Below are 9,135 nucleotides of genomic sequence, written 5' to 3' on the forward strand. Positions count from 1 at the left end.
CCTAGGATAGTTTTCAACTGTTCCTTCCAATACAGGCAAGACTGCCTTAACGATCAGCTGCTACCAGGTCCAACTCTCGGTCCATCCTTTATAGGTGTCCTGTTGAGATTTAGGGAGCACCCTGTTGCTGTGAGTGGGGACATACGAGGTATGTTCCATCAGGTGCGGCTTCTTTCGCATGACCGGCCCCTGCTGAGATTCGTGTGGAGAGATATGGAAAGAGATCGGAGCCCGGACATTTATGAGTGGTGTGTCCTGCCCTTTGGAACCACATGCAGCCCCTGTTGTGCCACGTATGCCCTTCAGCGCCATGTGCAGGATCATAAAGATGGCAATGAACAAGTACTAGACTCCGTGCTGCACTCATTTTATGTCGATAACTGTTTGCAATCTCTGCCCTTTGCTTCACAGGCACGACCACTTGTCGATGTTATCATCAGAGAGTTTCTATCTACTGGTGGTTTCGAAATCCGACAGTGGGCCAGTAACTACCCAGAGGCCATTGTTCATCTCCCCTCTGAAGCAAAGTCCCCTACCTGCGAGCTGTGGTTGACTGAACACCAACCACATCCCCAAGAACCAACCTTAGGCTTGGCATGGCACTGCTCCACAGTCCAGATCGCCTACAGATGTCAGCCAGTGGTTCCTCAGGAGTCAACCATGAGAAACATCTACAGCATCCTCGCCTCTCAATACGACCCACTGGGTTTCATCATCCCCTTCACGACCCGGGCAAAGGTTATTGTTCAACGTCTGTGGCAGAACGACAGGAACTGGGATGATCCCATCAAGGGCGAGTTACTCCAACGGTGGCAAGAGTGGGTGAGTGAGCTACAGTATCTACAAGAAATCTGTCTGCCTAGATGCTACACAGCCCCAGCAACCCAAAAGGGAACTTTCCAGCTGCATGTATTCTGTGATGCGTCAGAGTGTGCTTACGGAGCAGTGGCATATTTGAGATTTAAATCAGCAAAACATGAGGTCCACACTGCCTTTATCATGGCCAGATCACGTGTAGCTCCCCGCAAGAAACTGTCAATTCCCCGTTTAGAGCTGTGTGCCGTACTGGCTGGTGCACAACTGTCTAGACTCCTCCTCAGTGAGCTTACTCTGCCCATTAGTGAGACTACTTTATGGACCGATTCTACCACTGTGTTGAACTGGATCTAGTCCGAGTCCAGCCACTATAAAGTGTTTGTAGGTACTCGTATTGCCAAAATACAGGAGCTGACTGAGGCCGCCAGCTGGAGGTATGTCCCCTCGGCTTTGAACCCAGCAGATGACATCACCCGGGGAAAACCATTACGTGAGCTGTCAAAACCTAGCCAGCGGATGGATGGGCCCCCCTTCCTGAGACAAGCATCTGAGCAGTGGCCAGCACGACCTACTGGGAGTACAGACACTGAAGATAATACTGAGTTAAAGAAATCAGCTTTCTGTGCCTATGTCACTACAGATTTGGCACAGTCTGATCCTGCCTACAACACCTGGGCTGATTTGGTGCAGGCCACCTACCTGTCTTCTCACGGGGCGGCTGTTCTCCCTATGTCAGCGGCACAACGCTTAGAGACAGAAGTTCAAATTCTCAAACAGGAACAACAAGATAGCTTCCCTGTTGAAGTACACACACTTAAATCTGGGAAAGAGGTGTACAAAGACAGCAGACTGAGCAACCTTTCTCCCAAATATGACAGTCAGCTTGGCCTCATACGAGTAGGTGGACGTCTCCAGTGAGCAGAGCAGATGGATGTTAACACTCTGCATCCTATCGTGTGGTCACCAGACCATCCTGCTACTCAGCTCATCATCAAAGACTATGATACACGTCTCCTGCATCCTGGCCCAGAACGTGTCTTTGCCGAATTGAGACGCAGGTATTGGATTTTAAGAGGCAGACAGGCCATAAGGAAGCATCAGTATCGCTGTTTTGAGTGTAAGAAGTGGAGAGCCAAGCCTGTTTCACCGAAGATGTCTGATCTCCCTGCTACCCGCTTGCGATTAAATCAGACGCCATTCTGGTCCACAGGAATTGACTGTTTTGGCCCTTTCACTATAAAGATACAGTAGGTAGGAGACAAGAGAAACGGTGGGGAATTATATTTAAATGCCTTACGACCCGCTGCATTCACCTCGACCTTCTCACTGGTATGGACACTGACTCCTTTCTCATGGCTCTGCGCAGATTTATTGCTTGAAGAGGAAAACCTTTTGAAATACTGAGTGATCAGGGCACCAATTTCAGAGGAGACAGAGAGCTGCAGGAGGCATTCAAAGTGATGGAGCCACGACTGCAGGAGAAGCTCAGTGAACAGAGCATCATTTTCCACTTCAACCCTCCGCATGCTCCACATTTTGGGGGAGCCTGGGAACGGGAGATCCGTTCAGTCAAATCTGCACTTCAAGTTGCTCTCAAAGGTCAAGCGGTGCCAGAGGATTTGTTGCTTACTGTTCTTATTGAAGTAGAGGGCATACTTAATTCCAAGCCACTGGGATACGTTTCCTCGGATATTGCAGATGTTGATCCAATCACGCCAAATATGTTGCTCATGGGGCGGCGCGATGCTTCCCTTCCCCAGGCAGTTTATGGCACCAGAGAAGAACTTGGAAGGCGGAAATGGCGTCACAGCCAAGTCATAGCGGACCAGTTCTGGACTCAGTTCATTCAGCGCTACCTGCCTGGACTGCAGCCTCACCAGAAGTGGAACCAGACTACTCCACCTTTGAAAGTGGGACAGACTGTCATGGTGGTGGACTATCAGCTCCCACGGGCTTCCTGGCCCGTAGGACAGGTAACACATGTGTTAATACATACATAATTGCTATTGTATACATAATACAATATACACCAAATCACAAGGGGGTGGCTGTAGCTCAGGAGGTAGAGCAGGTACCCTACTGATCGGAAGGTTGGTGGTTCGATCCCTGGCTCCTCCAGGCTGCATGTCAAGTATCCTTGGGCAAGATACTAACCCCAAGTTACTTTCTGATGCATCTGTCAGCGTATGAATGTGTGACTGTAGTTAGAAAGCACTATGTATAAAGAAAGTGCTTGCGAGATTGGGTGAATATGGCATGTTATATACAGTGCTTTGAGTACTCCGGGAGAGTAGAAAAGCGCTATATAAGAATCAGCCCCTTTACCATATACAGTATGTGAATTTAATTAATTCATAACATATCGTTTTAACATATTAAAACAAAATATATGATTCACAGTTTAAATTTCATTTTCTGAAAAATATCCAACAGTGTATCTGTGAAAATGTGAAGCTATTGCCTTAAACACTATCTTCTATTAGGGTAAAAAAAAACTGTGGATAAAAAAAATCCACACAAAACTGGCATTTCGGGCATTTTGAAAATTTACAGAATTTGGTGCCCAATGTTTAATGTATTTGTTTTTTTGTTTTTTAAGTCATCCTTTTTACATCGCATTTTTAAAATGACACAACTGTAACCGTAATTTGGACTGTACCATTAATCCCAGAGGAAGAGAAAAGTATTCACAGTGCTTTGCTTCCTCCACAATGTGTTATGTTACAGCCTTATTGTAAAATGTAAATGTAAATTCATTTTTCAATTCAAAATTCTACATACATTATCCAATAACAACAAAGTGGAAAAAGTTTGCTTAAAATTCAGAAGTGTAATTCTTGCATGACACCAAAAACTGAGCTCAGTTGCACCCTGACACACACCTGTCTATATAAGGTCCCTTTGATGACAGTGCAAGAAAGGTCAGAGGAGTTGTCTGTAGATTTTCAAGACAGGACTGTATCAAGTCACAGAACTTGGGGTGGGGGTATAGAAAAATGTCTGCAGCACTGAAGATCCCAATCAGCACAGTGACCGCCATCATCCATAATAGGAAGATTTTGAAACACCGGGACTGTTAGCTACTTGGCCAGTCTGAGCAAGTTGGGATAGAAGGAGTATCATTTCTGCAGCACTTCACCGATCAAGCCTGTATGGTAGAGCAGCCAGATGGAAATCATTCCTCATGACAGGTCTCTCTTAAACAAAGATTTAACTTTTTGGCCTGAATCCCGTGTGTCATGGAAAGCAGGCACTGCTCACCACCTGGCTAATACCATCCCTACAGTGAAGCATCGTGGTGTCAGCATCAGCAGCAGAACTGGGAGATTAGTCAGGGTTGAGGAAAAAATGACAGCAGCAATCTGCAGAGACATCCTTGATGACGGCCTCCTTCAAAGTGCTCTGGCTTTTGAAATGTGGCAAAGGTTTATCTTCAACAGGATAATAACCCTAAGCACACAGCTGCCAGACACTGGCGCCACCGGGCCCTCTGACCACCACCATTTCATATACCTCCAACAGCTTCCTATCTGACACAGTTGGCTAATTTGGCTAATAGTGGCCATAGTGATGTTTTCTGCTTAAATTTATGAATGTTTATTTATAGTGAGCATCAGCATCAGCTTCCTTACAATATAAACAGTAAATTCATCTGAAAGACATTATGTGCAGTTAGCCTCAAGCCAAGTCCTGACATCTCAATCTTCTCTCAGGATGGGTAACAAGTGTGACCCTTTGACTGATTAAAGGGCTATACCTCAGCTTCGGTTTGCAAAAATCTAATAATCTAACAGATTATACTATACTTAGTTTATAAGGTGGCTCTGAACACAGTGTAGGATGAGCAGAGATAATTCAACTACATTGAAAAAAACACATTGTCTTAGAGATAATTATGAGGTTTTACAGAATCAAAATAAAGCAGTGATAGTGCATCCAGTAGCAATTTATATCTCTCTACACAAGTGGATTTTTTTAACATGACATTTTTCATAACAACCACTTTAATTCACTATTATACCGAATTACATATATTGTGTAATGTATTGAAATGATAGGAACAGGATCTTCTAATATTCTCAAAATTCCAAGAATATCACAAAATAAGTTTTGCATTTTTTATGCAAACAAAAAAAACATTTTTATGAGGAAGGTATATGAGCAAAACATATTCTTTTAAGACATTTGTAAAATCATGGAAAATACTAGCCAAAAATGTCCTCCTGATAAAACTGAAAAGAATTACAAACTGCTTCACAAGGAAGTAACCATTACCCTACTGCAGACTTTTGTCAGTATGAATGGAAAATGGTTATGATCTGAAATTATATGCTTAATGAAAAATACTGCTAAATTACTCTTTCTCGTTTGGCTCTCGGCGAAGGCAGTTGCACTTTTCTCCTCTCCTCCTTCCCCTTATCTTCCCTGCTTAGCCTCTTGTGTCCTTGTCTTGTCTCATGTGTATTACTTTCCCTGGAACACTCTCTCACAGTCTGTTCTCTAAAACCTAAAAGAGAATTATGGATTTGATCAACTGGTCTCTGAATGCTATTGACACCCTTTTCTCAACGAGAAGTCTGGGCTTGGGAGAGCCCGAGTGCCCTGTAGGGACTTTCCCTGCCGGATACACGATGGACGGGTGGCAGAAATGGAGGATCGTGTGCCTGGCGGGACTGTCGATCGAGGACGCTGAAGATATCTACCTATTCGGAACCATGATAACAGGGTTCTTGCTGATCGGAGCTGGCTTGGCCCTGGCTTATCGGAGAATTAAGAAAGCGGAACCAGCTGTTCAAACCCCCCCAAGGCTGCCCACTGGGATTGAAACGATGGGACGAGGCGCGACTTCTCAGAAAGAGCTCACTGAATGCAGCATGGTTAAGACCTTGGAGAAGCTTACGGCTGCCGTGAATACTCAGAATAACACCTCTGAGCGAAAGTTGGATTACATCGTGGAGCAGCTCACTGCAGTCGTGAGTTCTCAGAATCGGCTCTCTGAGCACAAGAATGACAAGACCATGGAGTGCAAGTTTGACAACATCATGGAGAAGCTCGCGGCTCTCCAACGGGAGAGTGAGAGACCAGTGTTGGAGTGTTAAAGAACAGCTTTAAAATTCTCATGAGTTGTTCGCATAAAAGAAAAATCAACAACATCAACATGATAATGCGGATATCCCCTCGGCGCCAGCTGTGGGCTTAAGGCTGGAGCCGAACAAAAACTCCCTGATAACGACTGTGTTTTGACTGTTCCTTCCCATTATAAGGCCACCTGGGTTGGCTGGTAGACTGTTTACTTAGCCTGGTAGGGCGAAGGACACTGTCTCAGCTGAACTATGGACACGCACACACATACACTTACACTGATGAGCACTCACTCATCCCCCTTCCCCTTCCAATGCCTTCGATGCTTGTTGACTCCTGGGAACACGAGGCGGGTCTGGGCCCGCGCTGGAGAGACGGTGCAGTGGCAGGATGGCTGCTGTGTTGCCTGGGATTACTCCTCATCCCCTACCCAACCCTGTTGCTGGTCACGTGCTCTGTAATGTTGTACTGTGGACATTTATGTGCTTTCTGTGCAGAGGAGTTTTTTTGTTTCCTGTTCTCATGCTGTCCTCCTATAGCCCAGCATGAGTAGAGGTCTCTTTTTTCCTCTTGCATTTTCCCATTGTAGTGTACATTTCAGTGTTTTTTTTCTGTAATGCAACCGTTCTCTGACTTGTATCCCCATGTGATGTCTGTGTTGTGTGTGTAAGGTCGGGGGGCGGGTTCATTCCACTGCAGGGCAACATGCCACTGCATGTGGCAAATAAAATTTGAACTTGAACTTGAACTTGAAATTTAGCACCAGTGTGGAATTTGACAAACTTTTAGCTAGCCAGCTCTAGAATAGGCTTGGTACATTTGTAGTGGTGTTTTACTACTTTTTACCATTACACGTTAAAAGTGATGGTGTTGATTATTTAATGGAATATGTCATTCCCAACTATTTGTATGCATGTCCAATTTGGACAAGTGAATAACATACACATCTATCAAAAAACAAACAAACAACAACAAAAATAATACTGAGGTGACACTTACTTTTCACCAAAAAATCTCCTCCAGAAGTCAGCAGCATCAGCTTTGGTAATCCTGAACGTGTCTCCTTGGAATTGTCCTCCAGGGAAGATTGCCTTGATTTCTGCCAGCATATGACTGAAGATCAGAGACAGCTTGGTCAGGTTCCTCCTGCAGAGGCCAGAAAACAGGAAATAGTTCATGTAAAATTATAGCCTCACATGTTTGACAGACACCACATGGAAACTATTTGACCTGTACAAATATACTGTACATGTTCCTGACTTCTGATTTGTTGGTAATAGCTGGTCAAATCTGACATTTCGAACACTCTCTTAGACCAACATATGCTAGAACACAGTTTATAGATAATTTAATGTTGGATTTCCTTTAAAAATGTTAACTATAATATGAACTACATGAGCACATTAGAAAACAAACTGGCTTAAATAACGACTACAGAAGGATCTCTGTGCTATATCACACAACATATCACATCTATCACACACTAGATAAAACCGAACTTTAAAAAAAAAACAGACATATTATAACACTTAAGGATGTGTGGGCATAGGATGTGAGAACACATTTTTCTCAGGGTTAGGGTTAGGGATCTCATCATCTGATAATGATAAATGTGACAAATGCAGAGCCAGTGTCAAGTTTTATTTTGCACAGTTATTTATGCAGCCTAAAATCCAATAACATATTGGCACTTATTTTCTGAGTGTACAAAAAGGGTGATAATGTTAGTGCTTTGTAAAAGGAAAGTAAATTTGTTCTTATTCACAAAAACTAACCAGTATAGGCAGGTACATTTCCTTCTTTTGAAAGCAAAACCCAGACAATCATAAATGTGACATAGAAAGATTCATCAGTCAAATAAACCACTGACTTGTTGATCCAGAAGACCCTCTATGGCATAGGTGTCAAACTCTGGCCCGCGGGCCAAATTTGGCCCGCAAAGCCATACCAACTTACTATTAGAGCTGGCCTACTGGTATTATACAGCTAATATATATATTGTTTAGTATTAAGCTTTGCTTGTTCCATATTCAGTTTTCCAGCAAAACCTATTTGAGTCCATAAGAAAAGATTCATTCTTATATCTGGAGGAAGATTTTTTTTTTTAATAAATATTATTGTTAGCCCACGACTCCAGTTTTGAATTTTGGCCCACTGTGTATTTGAGTTTGACACCTCTGCTCTATGGAATGGATTCATGTCATTTGTTTTTGAATTACTGCATATGGACACTATCTACACATTGCAACAAGTTTTTTACACTTCCCAGGATGACTTAGAGCAAAGAAAACCTATGTGTGAGAAGCTGCTTCTTCAACAGAAAGATTGCACACTGTCACTTTGTTGCCTGCTACTATTACTTCCTATTAGACCCTGGTTAAAACCAACAGATGGCATAGCTATACTTTCAACTTTCAAATGGTCATAACCCCAAATGTCAATCAAAGAAAATCCTGTTTATTTGAACAATTATATTTGACGTTATATTCCATCTTTGCTATGAGGAAGGGCAAAAATGAAACTTCGTAACTTCCCAAACACTATCATAAGAGATTTAGCTTTACATGTGATTTTTTTCCCATCAGATGAGTTTTAATGTTGTTGTCTTGTACAATTCGCCATCACACACATATTATTTTATGATCAACAACTGATGACTATAATATGAACTGGTTGACAAAAATTGAAAATGGCAATGTCAAAATTTTATTTCAAACAAATAATCAAAGGACTTAAAAGAGTCACTAAAACAGTAGAACCCTAATTGATGTCTTACCAATAAAATGGGTCAGATGACAAACACATCATCTATTAACTGTAATGTAAACACAACATGCAAATATTAATTGGAATCCCCTTATAGAAATAGATAACCAGGATTTGTGTTGTGATTGCATTACTACTTTAAAGTGGACATAAAACACTACACATATTGGGGCTCTTTTTATCTAATTGCTATCATTTTAATTGATGCCCACTCATGGTAAATGATGGTAAACTGTTGTTATGTTATTCAGCCATGTTCAGAAACACTACAAATCCGTTATGCACAACGTGCATCACTCATACACTGCATCACACTTTTTGGATGTTAATTTGTCCTATTTAACCACAGTTTAGTGTTTTTCTTCATTGTCTGTTTGAAGTATAAAATGTAAGATTAACTTGATATCTGAGTGTCTCTTAGTCTCCTATATTAGCTAGTTAGTCTAGTTTTTTTTTTTTTTGGGGGGGGGG

The 9,135-nt window shown here is 42.4% G+C and overlaps 1 protein-coding gene across 1 annotated transcript in view; it reads right to left on the reverse strand.

Annotated features, from left to right (window-relative positions):
• Window positions 1-9,135, reverse strand: part of cblb (Cbl proto-oncogene B, E3 ubiquitin protein ligase) — a gene marked incomplete at its 3' end in the record, with an annotated part of 87,487 nt that overhangs the window by 67,432 nt on the left and 10,920 nt on the right. Inside the window, exon 4 of the mRNA XM_005754522.1 lies at window positions 6,898-7,044. Within this exon, the coding sequence (XP_005754579.1) occupies window positions 6,898-7,044 (147 nt within the window). The remainder of the gene's footprint in view (window positions 1-6,897; window positions 7,045-9,135) is intronic.

This window comes from Pundamilia nyererei, unplaced genomic scaffold (genome assembly GCF_000239375.1).
Source record: "Pundamilia nyererei isolate P.nyererei 1_Seehausen unplaced genomic scaffold, PunNye1.0 scaffold00580, whole genome shotgun sequence".
In the NCBI taxonomy this organism is placed as follows: Eukaryota; Metazoa; Chordata; class Actinopteri; order Cichliformes; family Cichlidae; genus Pundamilia; species Pundamilia nyererei.